This window comes from Cyprinodon variegatus, unplaced genomic scaffold (genome assembly GCF_000732505.1).
Source record: "Cyprinodon variegatus isolate N-32 unplaced genomic scaffold, C_variegatus-1.0 Scaffold44, whole genome shotgun sequence".
Lineage (NCBI taxonomy): Eukaryota > Metazoa > Chordata > Actinopteri > Cyprinodontiformes > Cyprinodontidae > Cyprinodon > Cyprinodon variegatus.
The window spans coordinates 579,676-603,358 of record NW_015150497.1 but is presented as its reverse complement, the minus strand read 5'-3'; the positions used below and the strand labels follow the sequence as shown (position 1 = coordinate 603,358).

General features: G+C 37.5%; 1 protein-coding gene across 7 annotated transcripts in view; it reads left to right on the top strand.

Moving 5' to 3' along the window:
* mbnl1 (muscleblind like splicing regulator 1) overlaps window positions 1-23,683 on the top strand; it is a 96,654-nt gene that overhangs the window by 28,286 nt on the left and 44,685 nt on the right. For all 7 annotated transcript variants that reach the window (XM_015370285.1, XM_015370291.1, XM_015370288.1 and 4 more), the window contains exon 2: window positions 4,998-5,985. In XM_015370285.1, the coding sequence (XP_015225771.1) occupies window positions 5,812-5,985 (174 nt within the window). In that variant the 5' untranslated portion in view covers window positions 4,998-5,811. The remainder of the gene's footprint in view (window positions 1-4,997; window positions 5,986-23,683) is intronic.

Here is a 23,683-nt window from a genome sequence, read left to right as displayed (position 1 = left end):
AGAAGTTTAGCAAAAATCCCGTGTGTAAAGAGAGCCAACCGAGAAACCGCTTGACTTGTAACCAATGATTTATTATTATTATATGTATTTCTCGGTGTTGTAGCAAAAATGTATCTGACTTAAAGGGACTCTTTGTGTTTACAGACTAATTTAGACATTTGTAGATCTTAGTACACATTTATAAATCTTAACACACATTTGTAGATCGCAATACAAACTTGTGAATTTTTCACACATTTTCAAATCAATTACACACAAGTTATTTTACACATTTGCAGCTATTCGTATAGACTGACAAATCTCCCTCACACATTTTCAAATCCCACTGCACACACACAAATCTAGATACAGACACACAACTCTCCGCACACATTTGCAAATAATTGTGCAACAATATTGCTCCCATATCTTACCTCCTCATTAAGCTATTTGTGCTGAATTAGCTATTTTAACATTTTCACCATAGTGTTTGTGTTACCTGCTCCCTGACACTTATTTTAGAACATTTCACAGTCAGTCTTCTCTTCCTTTTATCCTCTCCCTCTCTACTCCTTTCCTCTGCACTGCCTCTGAACCTGTCTCTGCCAAACAGAAATGAGATAGCAAAGGATAGTGTCTGCTTTCTCCTAATCGCTGCTACTCTGTCTGTTGGTGGTTCATCAAGGCAGATACCTTTACTGTTGGTGAGACAGAGTGACTGTTTATTTTAAAAAATCAAGCTTGACCCAAACAGAGCTATTGGTTCCACCACACCAGGCTGTCCTGTCCATTCGTACAGAATGGCCAGGCTGCACCAGATCTGTGCTTTACTCCTTTAACTCCAATGTTTTTATAGACTTTATAGTAGCAATAGTTTCTCACAATCTATTTGTGTTATTTCATACTCATAAACTGATCATTTTATTAAATATATTTTTGTTCATTTAGGGCAAAAGCTAATTAGTTTAACTTTCCACTCATATAACTGTAAAGTATGATTTCCACTTATCTTAATGTGTTAATCGATTTCTACAGTTAGGATATGAAAATATAAATGTTTATATTTTTGTGGATATTTTTCAGTATAAGTTGCATTTTTTTTAAATATATAGTTAAATCTGAAAAGGACAAGGGCAAATAAGACAGTTTTTGTGTTATACTAATTTCAAGAAATATATTATATATTGAATGTAATTCATAATCCACCTTCTGTTTGTTAGAGTGAATAGCAGGCATTTAATGTTGAAAGGTTATATTTAGCCATTAGACATTGACTTGCCTGTCAAAGAACTTAGTAAAAGTAGCTTTTTAATGCCACTGTATGATAGATAAAAAAAAAAAAAATTTGCAGTTCGTAATTACAAGTATCCAACAGCTTGTCCTATTTTTATGTCATTTTAAGTGTGCAGCTGTATTGGGGCAGCTTTTGGACCCTACTTCAATGTTTCTTCTGACCCTTTTTCCAGTTTTAGATGTGGCTTCTTTGCCTTGTCAGAAAGAACGTTTGAAGTGTCTTAATACATTCAGGGCTTCAGAGATCTCTCTGAATATGTATACATATTTGGCTTCATATAGAGGTGAAAATATTTTCATTTTAACTTGAAGAATCTCCAGCTTTAAGAGCCTCAGATGTGCCACTTTGAGCATAACTTGACCGGTTTAGTTTATTTTGAGTTTATGCTTGGCAGAAATGCAGATATAGGTCATGATCTGTCTATGTAAGAGCAATCTGTTTCCTGTCAATTTCCATTTCATTTCAGGCTATGTGCAAATGTCCACCCTAACCCCTAAATCCCTCAGTCACTATAGAGCAGGGACTTTGTAGTTAATTCAGTTAACTGACTGTTCGGACAGATGATACCAACCTTTTGCTTCCTGTTGGTGACCTAACTCTGCCTCCCCGCACAGTGCCTGCACTATCTTTGTTAGCAAAAAATCCCATGATGCTTTGGAAGGAGAGCTCTTTTCAAGGTGCATTATGGGAAATTTGGAGTACACTACTTTTTCATCCACTGGATGTGTTGACACTGATCTAAAATGGCGTAACCACTATATAATACCCTATATAATGGTTAGTGTGGAAGTTCGCACACAGCCTAAGTCATCCTCGGGTAGAGTTTGATTTACTTCTTCATCCAGAATCCACTGTAATTGAAAAAAACCCTCACAGATCTGTAATATAGCAATCAACAAGACCGCAACAACTTTGCTAGTTATTTTGTTAAATTTCAATTCAAAAACACTTTATTAAACCATAAGGGAAATTAAATGTTCTGGTAGGTACTGTAGTGATAATTGTCTCACAGCGTCGCCTCGTGGCAGAAACCAGATACGTCTCTCGACAATTCCACATAATATGCCGTTCTAAGATATTGAAATGTCATGAGAGCTATACAAAATGAAATTTTATTCGGTATACACTCTGTGTGTACAAAATGACAATTAACTTTGTCTAAATCTTGCTGTTTTTTTTAACATGTGTTGTAGATGTTGATAGCTGTAGGCAGGAAGGACCTTCTGCAATGGTCTGTCTCAACTGGATCTGGAGAAGCCTCTAACTGAAGATACTGTTTAAAAATTTCTGAAGAGGATGCTTACTCTTGTCAATAATATTCTTCACTTTATGAAAAATATTTTTTTTGTGAAATCATATTCTAGATGAGTTCATAGAACAGACACAGCTTTTTAAACGTCATTTCCTCTGATGCTGTTACCTAAGCAGATTATGGATGAAGAGATCACACTTTCCAGAGCAGACTTGTAGAAGATATGTAGCACCTTGATGCAAATCCTGAAGGGCCTAAGCTTCCTTAGGAACTACTGTAAAGTCTGCTCTATCCCTTCTTGTACAGTAGATGGCTTCGCAGTTGCATCTTCAGTCAAGATTGTTGTCCATGTGAACACCTAATTATTTATGCTCCTCCACCAACTCCAGTTATTTTCCATGATGTTGATAGGATTCAAATTCTTTGTGTTTCTTCTAAAATCTACTGTCATCTCCCTTGTTTTGTTGACATTCATGATGGTTTCCACACACAATGCCAATCTGTGTACTCAGCTTCTTGTCCATATTTGATGCACCCAATGACTGCACAGTCATCTGAGTATATCTGCAGATGACAGGACTCTGTCTGGTACTGGAAGTCAGGTGCACAGAGTGAAAGGTTAGATGCATGATCTACATTCATGAAAGTCTGAAATAAAATCCATTATTCAATTCTTAGATCACTGTCATAATTTTCTATGGTCTTCTTCTCTATACTGGAAGAGTGTGGCTAATGTATTTTGTTAGTATAGCTGCCCAAAAGATGCCATGCTTAAATCTTTTTAACCTTTATAGCGAGTTGGACTGTTGGCAGAATTTTCCGTTCCATTTTGTTGTGCATCACTTTAACCTGAACATGCAAAACACAGCATTTGGTTCCCTAAACAGCTTTCTCCTGTTCATCTCATCACTATTCATCTGGTGTTTTGCATCTGTTGAATGTTTGTGTCTGCCACCAACACCAAGCTCATAAAATTTAATACAGGCTTTTCCAAACACAGAACAGAATACTGTTTGAAATTAGGCTATTACAGTTTTGATTAGTTAAAAGGATTGCTGTACTTATTTCATCTCATTATATTTTTAACTTCACATAAAAGGGGAACAATCAGAAGTGCAAGGTATCAGTTGCTAAAAGATCTTCTCAAGAATTATTGTTCTCTTTTGCTTACCCAGTGGTCTCACAGTATAATGCAAAGTTAATTAGTGTAACGATAATATACACATTTCTGATTCAATTTCAAAGATTACTTTTATTCATTTACACGATAACTGAAATAAAACTACTCCTACAAAAACGCCTATAGACATTTTGATGATTAAAAATAAAAAAAGTTACACAAATCAGCCTTTTACTTTTACTCTGATCAATTTTCACTGATAAATTAACAGCAGCTGTTGTACTATAGCAGTTATTGTTCGAAAAATAGGGTACATTTATTATAGATTGCATGTCAAATATTTAATCTTAAATGTAAATAATACACAAAAAAAATATCATGTGATTGTGTTGACTTATTGGTTTAATCCCTTGTTTTACTTCCCAACAAAACCATTTTCTTTGTGATTGTACTATTCAATACAGAGTTAGCTCATTCCACTTTGAGTGAATGTGCATCAGAGGACATATAACATGAGATATAACAGTTTTATAAAGTTATTGCTTGTGCTGCCACCAGAACCATGACTCCCTCGGATATAAGCAGTGTGGCCTATTTCAAAGAATGCTGCTGTCATTAACCGTCTTGGAGATAAAACCCTTTATCTGCTACAAAATTTCAACATCTTAGTGCTTTCAATACCCTGTTCCAATGCCATTGGAAGCACTCTAGTATCAACCAAATATTTAGTTTGAAGAAATAATCAAAGAAAAAGATGCTTTTTTTTTGTTTTGAATTTTCTTCTTTTCAATTACAAAATGCACATGTTGATCATATATTTGATTGAATGGGTATATTTTGGGTAGCCTATATACAGACACTAGTCTGTGGCTGTCTCCCTCTGTCCTTCATGATGACCTCATGCAGTCATTACCTCTTTATCCCATTTGGCCTGTAGCCAGCAGTGATGCTGGAATCATCTGGCTACCTTACTGGCCATTTGCAGTCTCAACAGGGATAAGCTTACTTATCATTTACTAATCAAAACATTTCATGGTCAGTTACTCTCAGTGTGGTATTGAGATGTAGGATAACATTATTAATTATCACCATACTATAACCAGGGTTTTTAAATTTGGATTTTAATTCTTAGAAGTGAAACCCATAATTCCTCTTGCATATAGAAATGTTTTAAGTGCATTATGCATTATTCTAAAGTAGTTTAATTATGAATCAGAATTAAAAATATGATTTCCTTCCTCCCCTCTGTGGGAAAATATAAGAGAGAATATATTGAAAACATGTCTACAATTTAATGCATGAATTTGTTTTGTATGTGCAAAGTCCTGATTGTCCTCTGTGCTTCTCCACAGAGAGAAGTGCCTTCATGTGCTGACCCGCATGTGTGTTTGGCTCGTCTGAAGCCGCCTGTGCCTGCCCAAGTTTGTTGGGTCTGCCGGGTCGCACCAAGAGCACCAGGTCTGCCATGACTGCCATGACTGCCAGCCCCATCCGCTAAGGCCGTCCGTCTGTGTGCAGCTGACGCCTCCTGCCTCTCCTCCCTCTGTCCTGCTCATTCTACCATCCATGCTTCTCAAGCTTCCTCTGTGGAGGCCAGACACTTCCCCTTCCTCAGCAGACAGATATTGAAGACAACCAGCTTTTATCGGCTTCTGAGGACTGAACAATTTTTTTTTACTGCTGTCCTCCATGCCAGCCTTTCTCTCCTGCAGCTTTCTTCCTTCTGCTGGCCCTGCGTTCTTTCATCATGGGCCAAGCTTGATCGATAATGTGTTTGGCTGTTCATCTCATCTGACGGTTCAACTGACAAGCGAGTAAATTGAGAGAACTGGTATTCTGTGTGTGTGCGTTAAGAAAGAGGTTACAAGACAAAGCTCTCTGGTCAGCAGCATAGATCCTGGTTGGCAGGCTCTGAATGACTCCTGTTTAACCCACAAACATACTCCTGGGATGGACTGCAGATGTTAGGAGAGCCCAAGGCCTAACAGACATCTTTCAGATCACAACCTTGAAGAACAGCCCTGAAAACCGGGCTTTGTTTCCCATGTCCTCAACCTATCCTTTCTCATTATTTGTCCCAGTTTTATTAGGAACTTACAGCCCTACATACAGTTCTTTTTGCTTGATAGCTGATCTCCCAAAAAGACCCCTCTTGCCTAGTTTGAAATGGCAGTGAATGTGACGCCGATCCGGGACACAAAGTGGCTGACACTGGAGGTTTGTCGAGAATTCCAGAGAGGAACATGTTCGCGACCGGACAATGAATGCAAGTTCGCCCACCCTGCCAAGAGCTGTCAAGTGGAAAACGGCAGAGTCATTGCTTGTTTTGACTCACTCAAGGTGAGTGTGACAAACACTTGTGACATTCATTCATCACTCCCCCTGGGTGTCTGTTTCTGCTTCTTGTATAGTAAATCTACATTTTCAGAAGCCTAGATATAAAGCCTTAGAGTGCTGATACCAAATAATCTTTTTCACAATTCATATCATGATCAAAATCTTCTATGTATTCTGTTTCTATTTTATAGGATAGACTGGAACAGAGAACTTAGCGTTAAAGAAGAAAGAAAAAATGTAAAAGTGTTTAAAAATAACCAATCTGAAAAGATACGCCTCAACTCCCTGAAATTATTGCCTTGTAGAGTCACCTTATAAGGCATTAGCAATGGCAGTCTTCAAATCTTTCTCAATTGTTATTTCAGACTTTGTGAGGAATATTCTAAAATATGAATGTTTTAATGTAACCTATTCCATTGCATTTGCAGCTGTATTTCTATTGTCGCTGTCCTCCTGGAAAGTCAACTTTTATACATGTTTTCTCACACTATATATGGATCCAGCTGTTGTCATTTTTGCCTAGTTTGTTGCCATTTTCTAAAAATCCTCACCACAAAAAGCCTTTTGAGGGGCAGGGTGTTTATGATAGAAAAGGGCACTGAACATAAATGTTCATAACACATTTCACATTTTTCTTTGTTAAAATATTTTGAAAAAATTGTACCCTCTTTCTTCCATTTCACAAATATGCATTACCTTTTGTGTACGTTTTTTAAAAGAAAAATAGCTCTAATGAAAAACGCTTATTTCTGTTTGTAATCTGACAAAATATAGACACTCATGTGGTGTTGCATTGGTGTATAGCAATTCCCATTGTGACTCAGAAAATTTTTTTTCATTTAAAAATAGTTGATGAGCTGAGGGAAATAGCAATGAGGAAGTTGAACCCTTTCAAAGGAACTAAAATATAGCAGCAACTACTTTTAGATGTGTGCTTGTGTTTCATAGTAAGATGAGATGAGGCTGTAATCGTGCTAACATCTGTGAATCAGCGTAAGAATTTCCTGAAGAGGCACATAAATTCAAACAAAGTCTAGGGCTGTTGGCTGGCACATTGTAAAGGTTTCTATGTGGCCATCACATCAATGAGTTAAACTAGAAGTAGAACAGCATAATGTATACTTCACATTTCTATGTGAGTATATGTCTCTTGGTGTTATTTTGAGGTCATGCTGCATGGTGGGGTCTTTTCAGAAGGCTCTGTAATTTGCTGTCTATTTTTTGCCCTGGCACTAAGACAACACACTCCTACCATGCAGCTCCTCTCATAGTCAAGGGAAGAAGAAAAAAATCCAACAGCATTGGAAATGAAGATAGTTGAGGAAAACAGAGTGGACTGAGCTGAGAAGTTAAGGAAAAAAGAAGCAGATTTTACTTTAAGGAATTTGACAAGAAATTCAATAAAATGTGGCAAATGTGCATCTAATTGGAATATTTATGCATTTTATAGACTGTAAATTGTGGAGTTCATGATGATTTATACTGAGAGTGAGTGTTATACAACTTTTATTTATATGGCTGTATATGCCAATGTAAGACTCATATCAAATAGGTTTATAAGCTGATAAATTGTTTTTCAGCCGTGTACTGGCAGATGGTGGATTAGAGATTTTATAGTATAGATACTGATTTATAATAACAATTTTTCTTAATTGGGACATATTAAGAAGTGTTATTGGCAAAATAGGTATATGCTATGGGGATTTGGTGCCTCCAATAGTATTGATATATAATCAATAGTATTCATGTTTTCCAGCTTGCTGCATACTGTCCTTCTCCAACTTACTTGTAAAATGTTTTTAATTGCTATGGAAAAGCTTGATCCAAATATGCAGGTCTTCTCACAAATTCTCAATCTGGATTATTTTAAATGTTGTCAGATATTTTTAAAATATTCATAAAACTTAATGTAAACCACTCTGTTCTAACTCTCCTTGTTTTTATAGGGCTATCCTGCTGTAAGATTAAAGTCTTCTACAGATGTGTTTCAAATAATACAAATATTTTCGATTTTATGTTAAAAGGTGTTAGGGTAGGGGTTTTTTACTCTTAAATCACTAGAGTCAAAGCATTGGTTAGACTTAGTGACCTACAACTTTTTCACGTCCAGTATGATACGGATATTACACCTTTTACAACACAGATAGCCTATATTGACTGGATACGATATCAACACAAATAATACATAATATTACTCAAAAAGCAATAGTAATGAGCACAACTGGTCCATTTATTATTGACCAACAGTTAAATGTACTTTAGACATAAGCCTTTTTTTTTATAGCAAGTCTATATCGGAAATTTCATGAGCATCAAATATCTGTTTTTTTGCATTTAAAAGACGAATATCCAATATCGGCTTCTGACATCCCTAATATCTACAAGTTCATTCTTCCAGGATCTTTACTCCCACATTACAATAATGTGTCTTCAATCTGATTGGCATATAGGTGTTATTTTTAGGTAACTGGAAATCAAAGCTGACACACAGTCGTCTAGGTTACACTGCTGTTTACGTTGGTTTATCCTTGCAGCTACATTTCTTGTTAATCCTGGGCTTGTCATTTTTGGCTGTTTGGCTTGTTATCCAATGATATGGGTCAGTATGGCTGGTACAGGTATGATAGGAATGGATTAGTGTGGTTACTTGGGAGTTTCCTGGTCCATCAAAACAGGCAGGCATGCCGAATCAGAGAGGGCAGGAGCAGACGCAGTGGGGAATGTGAAGAGAAGCATTGCACTGAAAAGCCCTTCCCTGCGTTCTGTGCCAGGACATTCCACACTCTACCTCCCTTCTCTGCCTTTTTGACAGAATGATAGATCTGCTTTATCTTCACATCAGTTCCTAACATATATCTAGCTAAGAGAGGGGCAAAGGGATGAAAAAAGGATAATCATAAGGTAATCGAAATAAAAAAAACATAATGATATAATATGTCAACAATCACATTTTTCTGCAGTATTGTGTATGTTCTTTAGACTTTTGGATAAGTAATTTATGGTAAAAACTGAGAATGGAACAAGGGATGGAAATTAGCAAATGGTTATAATCCGGCTTGCTTACATTCATGTGTGTTTGTTAACATGCACTGTCCCAACTTCAAGAACATTTTAATTGAGGTTACAGTTGACATTTTAAAATTAGATTGCATTAATTATTTTTAGATTTTTTTGTCAAGCTAATAAACATTAGGAGAAAATATTGGAGACATTGATTTGTCCAAGATGGATCTTGGTCAGTTTATCGCAGTCTTTACCCAGGCTTAAGGATTTTGTCAATGCCTACTCAGCTGTATTAACTTAAAGAGACAATGTGTAAGTTTTTACTGATAATTATATTTAAAATGGCTTTTTTATTTTACCCTTTATGATTAAAGCATTGTTTGATGAACAGACAGACACCTCAGAACCACAGACTGGAGAATGTTCTAAGCTTTCATGGTCATGATGTCAACAACCAGACTGAATGTATTACTGATTACATGACCTTCTGTGTGGAGAGCCCGGTGCCCACACAACGGCTACGGAGCTTTCCAAACAACCACCCCTGGGTGACTCCTAAACTGAAAGTCCTCCTGAATAAGAAAAAGTCGTAGAGTCCAGCTAGAGCTCCAATTGAGGATCAGAGCAGCAAAGAAGGTTAGTCTTGGAGACCTTGAAGGTGGGATGGATGTTCATGTTACTATGTAGATTTGAGCTGATGGCAACTGATAAACTTTGAAATGGGGAAAGGTGGGGCTCTGTTGGAAATTATGTCCAACAGCAAACAGCGTAGGCAAAAAAACTACCTTTGTCAGGAAGCTTCCCAACTCTAGGACTGATGGGAGCTTGATGAGACGAACCAGGTGGACCATCTTGGAGAAGTGGTTGATGATAGCCAGGGTCACAATGTGATCATTAGACAAAGGGAAACTAGTGATGAAATCTATGGAGATGTTTGACCAGGCCAAAGAAGGAATGAGGAATGACAAGAACAAGCCAGTGGTCTTTTGGATGGCTTGGATAAGTTGCAGGAACGACATGTAGCCACATATTACAATACTTTTTTAGGAATTGAGTTTGGCCAACTTCAGCTACACAAGTTCTTGTGGTCCGTCCACACCAGGAATTGTTCCTTAATCCTTCCAATCTTTTTTTTCTGCTTTTATTGTCATTATACTGTCACAAGTACAGAGCCACGAAATAAACTCTCTGTATTAAATCCATCCCCTTCGGGAGCAGTGGGCTTTCATTGCACAGAGCCTGGGGAGCAGTGTGGGGATAAGGGGCTTTGCTCAGGGACCCAGAGTGGCAGTCAGTGAGAGTGGGGTTTGAACTCTGGATTCCAAGTGCAATGCCCTAACCACTAGGCCGCCATTCCCCTCAATCAGTGTCTCCATTCTTCCAGAGTCCGTTTAACCATTGATATTTTTTGTTCACCATCTATATAGCTATTCTCAGCATCAGACAGGGACCACGATAAATCGGAACACAGGTGAACCTTATTATCAGCAGCCTTTTGACTCAGAATGGCATTATACAGGTGTTGGAAGCATTCACCTTCACAATTAATTGTCATGGAGGATTAGGTGTGCACAGAGTGGAGTGGTGTAAACATCTCTAGAAACATGAGCTTCAGTGTCTTGAATGCAACTTGCACTTCTCCATCTAAATTAATAGGTAAATTTGTAGCAGGCAGAAAAGCATGTACCTGACAAATTAGTTCCTTAGAGAAAATCACAATGTCCTCTAGATAAACAAAGACGTAAAGTTTGGGCAAGAATGTCATTGACAAGGCCCTAGAAGACAGGAGGGGATGCACTAGATACTCAAGCCTCTGTCCCACTGAAAATAAAGAGTTAACACGTGTTTTTCAAATATGGGATGACCCGCTAACAATCATCATTTGCCTCCCTTCCCACTAGCAAAAAAAAGCTGGATCTAACCACTAGCTGGTGAGCTGTTATGCATCTTTCCTCCCCACCACTGCTTGTCTGGTGACACCATCACAGGTTAGCGTTGGTGATGTCATCAGTGCAACAGAAATAGGGAAAGTATACAATGGAGAGTAACAGTAAAGAAGCCAGGGGGTAGTAAGTGTGCTTTATTGTTTTTCTCTTTATCTTTCCGAATACCTCTTACCTTTGTTGCGACATGTCTATCGAATGTAAACAAAGTTGTTTTAGCTAGTCAGATTAGACATGGCTGGCTCAGCGTGTTGACATCCTTACATTGCGCTCAATGGTAAATTAGAGTGTTGACCCAGTTCTGGTGTTCCCACAGCATGGCAATCAGAGCAGAGGAGAGCGGGTCGCTTGCTGAGTGGCAGTGAGCTGTTCCCACTGCCACTAAAAGCTGATTGGAGAGGGGTAATTGTGACCTGCGGGTCTGTTAAAGGCCATATTCAACAATTCCCCTATTGGATACAAACCAGGCTTTAGGTATTTCAGATATTCAGCTTGGTGAATAAATTAGCTCTTTGGATGAAGTTAAAGGATGGTCCATGAGAGGAAGGGAATAACACATTTTTATAGTGATGTTGCTTAGGTCAATACAGGGCTGAAGGGATTCATCCTTTTTGCCCATAAACAAAATAACCAAGCCCTTGCACATTATAGGTTAATGATCTCAGGTTTAAGGAATTTGTCATGGCTTGGTCAGAGAGAATACAAGCAATCCCTAGGCGTCATAGTTCAAATGAGCAGGTCTATCGGAAAATCAAATGATTAGTGAGGAGGTAAGGACATAGCCTTGGGTTTATTGAAAACCTTCCTGAGATTGTGGTAGACCTATGTAAATTAAGAAAGGGTAAGCCTCCTCCCCCTCCCTGGGTGGTGTCTTGATAACAGTATCATGTAAACCCTTAGAAAGTAAACCCTCTTTAGAGGGTCGATCTATATGAGGGTTTTGTTTCTTTATCAAGGTAGCACCAAGCACATTAGGAAGCTGTAAGGAGTATATGATGGCAAAGTACATTAATTCCTGGGCTCCAGGCAGGTATCTGACTGGTGCAGTTAATGCCCATAAAGGGCTAAAATGCAGGGGTCTAGAAATAGGAACAAGTTAAATTTCAAGGATGAAAGAAAACTTTTCATCCACAAACTCTGTGTCAGCTACAGATTCAATAAACATTGACAATGAATATAACTCGATAGCCATATGGATAGTTGCCTGACTTCTACAATTTATAGGGAGGAATCAGTTCTGCTCTGACTCTTGAGAAGTCCCCTACCTTCTCCTGAGATTGTTATATAGTGTGCATGTTGCCTTGTTGTACCCCTTACTTCCAATAAAAAAAAACATAGTTTTAATTTTCTTTTGTGGTCTCATTGCTTGATGGACAGCTCACTGCTTCTTAGTTCCGTGGGCTCCTCCTGATGTCCAGTCTCCTGCTGAGGGTAGCTGAAGGAAAACAAAACCATAGAATAAGGAAAGACTATCTTCTTAACCTCCCGAAGTCCTCCCCTTTATTGTATTTCTTAATCTTAGTTGAAGCTTGTAGCCAAGTCTTCCGACTCCTACAGAGACGTGGGCAGGTCGTGAGTAGCCAGCTGTAAGACCAAGTGTCTTGACTGGTCACAGTTGGATTGATTGCCCAAATTAGTTCTTTAGTGAACTCATAAGAACAACAAATCCTAGTATACTTCAGCCATTTAGTAGTGCCTCAATCCTTGGCTTTTCTGGACACCAATGATATTGTGAAATCTACATTGGACAGGTTTCTTGTTCCCAAGGGAAAGGAGGAAGGTTACAGCTAAAAGTGTATACCACAGTGTATCCCACCTCAAGAGGAATTAATCAAGGCTCTCCGTTAAGGACCTTAGGTAAGATAGGTGGGTTAACAGAGGTAGAAGCAGCTATTCTGACTGACAAAAGTGAAAGTGATTCATTGGAGCAGTTTGAGCTATGCCAAATGTGTCTCTAACCTGGAAATATAATTTTTAACACCTCACTGGCATTAGAATAAGATTTGCGTTTTGCCAAATTCTACTTGAATGCCTCGACAGAATTTAGATAGAATGGCTTAGCTTACACAAATAGTAAGAATTTAAAGAATTTATTTAAAATTAAATATGTAGTGCAGTAAGGGGAATTGATTTAATCTGCTATCATTGCGGGTAAGAGAAGAGAGCTAGTAGCGAAGAACAACTTAGTGGTCTTAAGGGTGCACTGAATGAAAGATGCAGGCCTTCTCAGAAGCCGGGAAGTACTGCTGGCTCTAATAATTGATCTCAGAGGCTCAATTTGGATGAGTCAGATCACTGAATGACTAATCCCAATGCCAGACACAAACAGACTTGGTTGTAAGCCAAGGCAAGAGGTCTGAGATCAGAAGCCAACATGAGTAGCCAACAGGGACAACGGTCAAAACCATGCTTGCTGGAAGGTGTACTCTCACCAATGACTTTCAAGAATCTGGCAGTTACCCACTGTGAAAAGTAGAAGTATACATTGCTCCTCCCAGGTGCAGCCAATCAGACCTGATTGCCAGTGCAGCAGAGAGAGGAGGGAGAGATGTCATGGGACTGCAAACAGCAGCCTCTCAGGCAGGAAAAGACAGGGATCATTACACATTTGTATACCACTATTTTTGTTTTGTTGTCCTAGTAGAAATCTCTCTCTCTCTCTCTTATTTATTCTTTGTAGATGAATACACACTTTTACTTCCATTCAGTATTCAGTTAACATTTCAGTACATTGTACACATATGCACTGATACCGTGAGGTACAGTAAGTTAGCATAGTAACAGATAACAATTGACACATTGAATCTTTATATACAGTATACTTGGATGTTCATAGACAGAGTGGATGTAAGGCAAATTATGAGTTTATCGAAAAAGAGCAAAACATGCAAATGCAAAGAAAAGAGATAATGCCATGTAAGCAATAGAATGCATACTGAGTTGAGGGCCCCAGCAGGAGTATGGATGTATGCATGCTTTGCACAGAGGGATACAATATTATGGGTAAGAACTCTTTGTAAGGAAAACACTCTCAAACTGAGTTAATCTGCCCTGTATCTGTATTCCACTGTCATGCTCCTGCTCTGATCCTCTTTCCTCTCATTACCTCTGTTAATCTATTTTTACCAAAACCCCAATGATCTCTTTCTCTCTCTTTTGTGGGCATTCCAGATTCATATGACTTTTAATCTCCAATCCAATTTTTTTTCATGTCACACTGACTGTGTATAGAGAGGCTTTAACTAGGCAATGCTGGCAGATCTGCACAGATTTTTTTTCACTTCTGTCTCGGTTTTACGCACAAATTAAAACAANTTTTTCACTTCTGTCTCGGTTTTACGCACAAATTAAAACAATTTCCCACATTTGCCTTGAACAGATAATGAAAAGTTATAAAAAAAAAAAAAAAAAACACTGGTGCATTCTATAAAGCAAAGCTCCACTTAACAAGTCTGTGCAGCATCTCAAACAAGAACAGATGGATAATTTTCATATGCCTATATTAAAAACATAATGAGTTCTACGTCTAAGGAAAAGAAAGACAGTAATAAATGTTGTGGGGTGGTTTATATGCTGATTGAAGCAGCAAGAGGCAATTCTCAGAGAGAGATAAATGAAGTTTATTAGTTATTTCTTTTTTTCATAAAGAGTTGAGAGAGATACTCCATGCTTACCTGCTCTGTCTGCCCCGCGTTATTTTGATTTGCGTTAGGCTCAAAGAGGATCACTATTTTACCATATCCGTCTTTTCTCCTCCTGCAGTTTATTTTTTTTGAGAAGATTAATAAACTTCACTGTCTGTCCCTCGTTGTTTTTGCAAGGCTCAAAGAGGATCACTACGTTATCCCTTTTCTGTTCTCCTGAACTCTGATCATGGGTAAAGTTTTCTTTTTTTTTAAGTTTCTTTCATTGTTATTGCACGGGCTTAGTTATAGATAAAATGTATGGTTCCAACATCCTGAAGCAAGAGTTCTGATGAAATTTAGAAAGAGAGATCATATTTCTCCTATCTTTCCGACATTGGCTTCCTGTTTAAACCAGAATCTAATTTAAAATCCTCCTCATGTATGCATATACGGTAACTAAATCTTATCTTATTCAGCGATCTGATTGTTTCTTATATTCCTTACAGAGTATCTGCCAATTTATTAGTGATTCCTAGGATTTCTAACAGTGGATTGGGAGGCAGATCTTTTAGGTGTCAGGTCAGAACTACTTCCAGTTTAGTCTGTGAGGCAGACACACTGTTCCCTTTAAAGAATAGGCTTAAAAGAGTCCTTTTTCAGTAAGCTTGTAGTTAAATTTTTTTTTCTTGGCTCTACCTTTCTCATACCTCATCAATAATAGATGCTGTCATTAAAAACAGGCTTAAATTTGATTGCTCATTTTTTTTTCCTGAAGACGTTTCGACACCTATCCATCAGTTCTTGTCAATTCTGTTAGCTCGCACCATAGCAATCTGTAGTTAGAGCTCTGGTGTATTTAGGCAGCATTAAAGTCTATACTTTTGCACACATTCCAATTCAGATACAAATAAAATAGCAACCCCTCATTCTTCTGGATTGTTAGAATATTTTGTTGTACATGGGCTTTGTGGTGGCCATGACCCAGATGAGTAAGAATATACACAGGTGGGTTAAGTTGTCTTGAGCTATTTTCTGTATTTAATAAATCTAGACTACTGGAGAAAATAGAGATCCCTTTCATCAATATGCTTCATTCCATCTCTATTCTCCAATTCTACAGTGTTTGTTACTGTAGTTTCACCCATAACATTATGTTCTATCTGCTTTTTCTCATCACACTAGCATCATCTGTTCTAATCTTGTTTAAATGCCACTAAATCCTGGAGTTAAATATCATGGTTGTTTATAGATGTTGGTGTTGACCTTATTTGTTTAAGTGTAGTTCTGTTTCTTTTAGAGAACTGGCTTGGAGCTTCTCTGTCTGACTATGTCTTTCCTGGACGTTCAATTTTCAGGAAGTTCAATTACTTTTTTTCTTTAGGTTATCTGAAGGATGGTAACAAATTTAACACAGAACATCCGCCTGAATACACGATTCCGGCTATCTGTGGAGCAGGTTAACAATTGCTTTTTGAATAGCTGCTTCTGTTGTATGTCTCTTTCTGTCTCCTTGAACCCCAGTCAGCCTAGGAAGAAGGTAGCTAACACTGAGCCTGGTTCTGCTGGAGGTTTATTTCTGTAAAAATTTTATTTTTCCTCTTCACTATCCCTGCTTACATGATTGCTGAAGAGTTATAGCTCTGGGAATCGATATCCCAGAGCTAGATGATAGTCCAACAGTTTTGCTTTCACAAGAAGTTCATAATATCTGTTGTCATAAGAATCCACTTGTTACTCGTATATAAAACTTTATTGAAAACTATTTAGGGAGTAATATCGCTAATAAGGGACACAGAGATGGTAAGGGAGGTGAGAAAGAAATGGGATAAGAACTAAGGGGAAACATAAAGAGAGCTTCACAGAAGCAGGTTTCCCTTAGATATGCATGCGTGTGAACGGCAAAACCTGCGCTGATTATACAATATTATTCATAGTGGTATATATCTGTAGTTGCAGCTTAGTATTTAGTGTTAGTGTGTATCCGTGAACACCTGGAACCAAACTCCTGTGGTATGTATGCATGGGCATGCCTGCGTATAAAGGATTTGCAAAGCTTCTTCAGAAGGAATGTATGTTTAATAGCAGGTGTGGGTGACTCCAGACTCGCTCTACTGGGTCCGGAATGGATATAGAGGCAACGTGAGCCACAAATATCAAAAAGCACCACAGATCACTGAGATACAAGGAGAGCAGACATAGGGATGGTCGCACCCACCTGAGAAGGGCAGACGAGAGCACCCGGAGCCTGACCCCTAACACTGTTTTCTTAACAGTATTATTCTCGTTATAAAAAACCCTGTATAGCTAACATTATCCCACTTTCAAAAAAGTATTTTTTTTAATCAAACTTCAGTTAAGTATCATCTAATAGTTTTGATTATGTTCCTATCAAGTTGCTGCTCTGTCTTTACCATTTCACTCTGTGAAACCTCATTTATAAAAAATACTTTTTGGAGCAACAAAACAAGATATCCTATTTGATACACCTAGCTCATTTATTTCAGCACAGGACCTCATGAAACAAGACTTTTATTACCATGTTTCAATAACTAGTAAAGGCACTACCAACTACTAGCTTTCTCTGAAACATATGCCCTAAATGTCTCTGTGTCCTCAGAGAGGCCATCGTTCCAACATCCATTTGTGGATAAGCTGCATCAGCATGGACTTGCTCGCATCCATCTTTAGAAACGCTGTATCAGCATGGAGATGTGACACAACAACCCCGGTGCCAACAAACCTACAAGGGCATTGAATAGTAGCTTGCTGCCATATGTAGACATCCTTTTCTCCCTACTGCCTATAACTCCAACATTACTTGTTCACCTTAAACCTCTCAGTATAAATAATCTCCTGGCTCTAGGACCTTGGAGTTTCAAACAGTCTAAAGTTGTTGTGAGCAATTTCTGTTGCCTTTTCTTGTGCTTTTGCTGTTATAAGTAGAATATAGGTGGATTGATCTCTGTTTGTCTCACTCTTATAACAACTTCCCGTGTTTCTACACCTCTCTGTGCTTCCTAAGCACCCCCCTTCTTCCATCCTTATCTCTACTGATTCCCCAGGTTGCAGTTAACGCTTATCATTTATCTAATACCAAGTTAGCAAAACAAACATTTAAATGAACTTGAGTGAAGTTAAGATGTAAAGATATGTAAGCAAAAGTAATGAAAAAGCTTAGGGCTATCCGTTTTCTGGAATTTCAGGTCCAGTGATTTAACTTTTGTTGCCATCTGCTTAGAAACTGAATGAAATTAAACATACATTTATAGAATGCGCCGGTGTTTTTAAAACAAATTACTTTTCATTATCTTTTCAAGTCAAATGTGGGAAATTGTTTTAATTTTTGTGTAAAACCAAGACAGAAGTGAAAAAAAATCTGTGCAGATCTGCCAGCACTGCCTAGTTAAAGCCTCTCTATACTGTGTCATTACTCTGCACTTTTTTCAAGTTTTATTTTTGGTGTTTTCAGTTACACTGTGATTCATGTCTTTCTGTCTTTTCTACTTTATTGGTTTCATTTCCATTTTGTGTTATTCTACTTAATTATTTTTGATTGTATTTGGGTTCTTAGGTATTGTTGGGCCTCTGCTGTCCTCTTGTGTCAGTCTCTTTTTCTCTAGACTCCTCTGTAGACATCTGCTCACAATCTGCTGATTAGCCTGGTCTTTGTTCAGTCTCCCATTTATACACCTCATAGTTGAATCACTGGTTGCTGGTTCTTGTTGTTTTGATGCTCCATCGTCTCCTTGTTCCCCATGTGTGTTTTTGCCTGAGGTTTTCTTGTTTTTGGTTATCAGTATTTTGTATTTTTTATTTTTTTTTTGCCCCCGTCTGGATGTTTAACAAATCTACAAAACTCATCTCTGCCTCCTCACATCTCCATTTGGGTCCTCAAAAACCTCAACCTAACTTTTACAAATACATACACATACCTTCATCTCTACACGGCAGATGCAAAGCGAAGAAGTCCCAAATAATCAAGCGCTGGAACCCTATTTTGGATCAGAATAGAAAAATATTGATGCCTTTGGAATTGTGTGTTCGAATAAAACAAGTATCAAAGGTATCAGACAAGCAGTATTTGAAATCACTTTCTTTTCCAATTGATTATGCTTATACAGAACATGAAAGGCAGAGCACAGGTCAATTCCATTTGTATTTATTTATTTAATATAATTTGCCAGAAAACAGTCTACATTGAAATTTTAATCACAGGAGGTATGTTTTGCATTAACAAAAATGTTAATGGAGGTCTTGCATAGGCCTGTGCAATGTTATACTCCAAATAGTAATCTCATCCGCTGTATTGCTTTCATATCTCTGTTCGATCTTTCAATAAAATGTAAGCAGAGGCTAATTTGAAGTCAGGATAACTGTGGTGCATTTGACTAAATTTGCAAAAAAGTTTCTTCCTGACACAAAAAAAAAAAAAAAAACATAATCTGTACAAGCTATAATTAGGATGGTTATTTGTGTATGCAAACTAAAGTTCCTCTGGTACAGTAAAAAGCTTTGCTATTTTCACTTAAAAGCTGTAATGTTATGTTAATCCATAGTGCAATGTAACTGCCTCATGGTAAACTCTCTAATTAAATCACATTTCTTTTTTACCTGCTGAATCTAGTAAATCACACCTCTTATATTTTGCAGTGGACATGACATTTTACTTCAGATACTTATTTCACAATGTTCTGCTCTACCTTTTCTTAAGCTGGACTTAAATATCTGTATGTTTTTGAAAGCTTTGAAGCAACAATGAAATGAAATATTTTAACATATCAAATGATTTAGATAAATATATTAATTTGGTCAAATAATTCTCTTTTCCATCAGCTCCACTTGGCCTGCCTCAAATCCAACTCACCAATTAATTAGACATTTTATAAGGTACTGCTTTTTCATCACCTATCGTGTGCTGGCTTCCCCCCTACTCAGGGAAAACTTCCCCTGCTTAAAAGAAATGGGAGAAACTATATAGTATGATCAGAAATCATACCTTTAAAGTAGTGCCAATCATCACAAAAACTCACTACTTATTAGCACTTTCATCCCATTCCATTTTAATCCTTGGTGACCATGATGGAATAAATGCTTTCAGCATTTGCTTTCTTCTCCCTCCAATGTCAAACAAAAATGATCATCACTAAATTATGCAAATGTATATGTTCACTCGCATCTAAATGCAAAGCTGGAGCTAAGACAAGCCTGACTGTGAAACGACCAAATGATCTGATGCTGTTTACTGGAATGCTTGATATGATATCAGGCGAAGAATATGATCTACTGTATTCAGAGACAGACAAGAAAAAGGCTTGAGTTTCATTTAAGCAGACTATCATCAGATTTTAGAAAAGAATAGTCAGCAATTGCTGTGATATCAACTAAAATAATGATGGCTGAGTCCAGAGACACCCAGTGGATTATTTGAACAGTGATGGACAGATGGTGAGGAAGCAATTGCTGATGGATGGGGTACGGATTGAGAAAAGTAATATGATGGTAGTTGTGTCAGTCGTCAGCTGGAAATATTTGGGATTGAATAATGTCTGTAATATCCCTTTTATTGTTATTGTGCTTGTCGAAGGGCTTGCTGTTGGTCATTGTGATTCCTCACAAGGCTGTAACAGAATTACAGCAGTCTCAGGCTCAGCTGAAATGGCAACAGCAGCTGCGTTGTGCAAGATCTAATCCACAGTTTGGTTTCTGTTATAGCCTTAGAGTGTAGACACTGCAACATAATAAATGCATGTGTGATTTCAATCATAAATACTGTTGATTACACCATGCTTATTAAAAAATATGCATTAAATTTAGAGGGATTTTCACATGCCTTTAAAGTCAGTTTAGCTGGATTTTAGAAGGACTTTGAAAATTGGCATGTTCTTAGAAGCCTAATGGAAGGTGATAACCCTGACCACTGATCCTCTTCTGTTTCCTGAAGTGGTACAAGCTGAGGGTGATCGATGTGGATCAATGTGAAAGAGAGAGCTGCCGGAAGACACTTCATGGCAAAGGGGGTGGGGGGTGGGGGGGTGGGGGTGATGTCCCTCTGCTCTGTCGTGGTCTGTCTGTGTGGGAGGAAATTAAGATGCTCTGGTGTCATGCATCCCTCCAGGATATGTTGTGCTAACAATATGTAGTCAGAATGTGTTTTTTTTTTTCCTATGCTTTCTATCTCATATTTTAGAAGCCAATCAGTGCTTTTTTGATGTAATTTATTAATCTACATAACCACTTCTCACTGAAAATTTTCTAATTTTTGGGATGATTCATTTTATACAACAGGTGGTTTCCTGCACTTTCCCTTCTTTTATAAGAAAGACACACTTGGCACTACACAGATATATTTTAATAGACAGGAACTTAATTATGGCTCTGAATCTAATAATTATAATAATACATGTGATTAATCATACATGTCTGTCATGTTATGAAAATCTTCTAGATCTGAACACACTTTCTGGTAAATGGCCTGATTGTGTAAATCAATTTTTCTGCTGTATGTTTCCGTCTTTAAATCTTTAATTCCTAACAAAACATTGTTCATATTCTATGACCCAAATTTATAATGTGTTACACAAGGATGATCATTGATGGATGTTGTCTTTGATGTAAGAATAGCCAAAACTACTGTTTTTTAATTTCTACAGTATATTGCAGATTAAACAAAGACATACAAGTGTCCCTTTTCATAAAATGTTAAAGTTGTGGTAACGAGAAAACGTTTTTTTAGGTGTAGGTTTGCTATGCTTGACTATGTACAGCAGGGGTCACCAACATGGTGCCCGCAGGCACCAAGGGGCCCTCAAGGACCACAAGGTGGTCCCCTTAGAGTCTTCTGAAAATAGAACAACTCAACAGTGAGTTACGTTTGAAATTTCATTGTATTCTGTTGCTCTTCTTTTTTTAATAGGGTTGTAGAACATTTTATCATTTAATCATATATAGCATTTAAGCATTTATAGAGATTTCAAAATGAAAATTTCTAAAAGAAAATTATAAATTTAAAGAAACGATAAAAATATGTTTATAATGTATGAAGTTTAGGTGAACGTTGACCCTTGCAATTCATAGGTCAGTATTAGTAGCCCTTCCTGTGACTCAGTACCCCTGAATTAGCCCTCAACTGTAAAAAGGTTGGTGACCCCTGATGTACAGTATTCTGCGTGTCCTTGTACTGGGTTTACTATGACTTGATGGAATAATGAATACAACTCTAACTGTTGCAACTTTTGTTAAATGGCAATTTCCACACAACTGCTTGTGCTATTGTGCCAACACATGAAGAGATATCTGTTGCAGCATTTGAAAATATATATATGTAAATATATTTTTCTTTGAAGCTCCAGGGTGTGGTCATTTGCTTATCTGCTTTAGATACATGATTCATTGGTTGAACTTAATAATACATTCAAGCATCCTGACAAAAAGCATCTGATACTGACTCATTTCATCTGGACAGTATTATTAAAAAAATAACCCATTTGATGCTTAATCTCTTACCAGGTTATTATTTCAAATTACCCAAATTATTTATTTATTGTGTTTCTAAGTTGACGTGTTTATTGTTTTGCATCCTGCAGATAAAGATTATAGAGAGCAGCATACTGTATTGTTGCCAAAAGCGTCTTTTGTTTTCACTTTGGAAACACTTTTTTTTAAGTCTGTGAAAGATCACAGCATAAATCAAAGGAAGCTGCTAGACGCTTTTGTTCACTTGCAAGGATAAATTCTTTATTTTATTATTTCTGCACCTGGATTAACTTCAGTACTTGAACAGAGATGCAGGAAGACAGTTTAAGAAGTCTGCTGTCCATTTCTCAACTCTTCTTCACAGTGAAAGCACAGCATCTTTAATTATTAAATGTGTGAATATACAGGGACTTTAAAGTTATTAAAAAATGTTGTAACATTAATTCTGAATTTTACAATAGTGTTAGCAATAATTAGGCCTAAAAGCCCTTGGTACCGTTGTGTGTTTTCACTCGTCTACCACTTTGGCCGTTTTAAATGGGTCTCCTCTCTATACGTCTCTTCAGCCTGGTGAATAAGAGATAAAACTGAATTGCAATAAACTTTGAAGATTGTGAATAGAAGGTGGTGAAGCTGAGAGTAAAGAACAGATGAACAGAAAAGATGAATGGATAGTGGCTGCAGAAGAAAGGTTAATTGAAAGCGAAAGGGAAGAAGAAGGGCTAGATCTCAGGGGCTGTGGAGTGGCCTCTCTGTAGCTCTCTCTTTCTCTGTTTTTACATGTGTGAGTGTGAATGTGTGACCGTGTGTGTTTTTCCCCTGTCTTAGGGGAGATAGTGCTGTAGACCTAATGAGGACAAAGCTAATTAGAGACTGCCTTGCACAACTCAGCGTGACATTCTCAGAAGACCAACAACAGCACTTACTACCTACATGTATGCTACAGCTCCTTAAGAGAAAGGTTCCCTGAAAGAAGTATTTGTTGTTCAACCACAGCCAGGTCAATGAAGGGTGTTTTCTTTTGAGAAAAGAAATAAGAAGATGTGCTGCCACTAAGGTTGGCACTTTGCCGTTGGATTTAATGACTCCTCTTCTCTAATGACAAGGACATTAACGTTCAAAGCAGTCACCATCACTTTCTGATAGCCTTATGGTCAAGTGATTTAGTATTGACATGATATGAAGGCCAGCATATTGTGGCCTATTTCTCTCATCTGCCAATGTGATCAACCTATGTCTTGTGGTGTTTCTGATAAGACTGCATAATTTATTTTTATTTTTAAGAGCTCTGGTATAGTCTTTTTTTTTTTTTTCAGATAGAGTCCTGCAAATTATACCAATGAGGCCAAATAAAAGAAAGTTAAAGATATCAGAATCAGAATCAGAATCAGAAATACTTTAATAATCCCAGAGGGAAATTACTTTTGTTACACGCTCTAGTTACAGTTTTACATGATATATACACACATCCAACTATACAATATAATAAGATAAAAAAATAAGAATAAAAAGAGATAAAATATATATACACATATAGCTCTTCTGTACATATATCTGTATGTAACGTTCCACCAGGAGCCATTTTCTTTTTTTCTAAAACTTCCTGACGCCATTTTTTCAGTCAAAGCAGTTTATTAAGCAGGAAGTAAAGAGGAA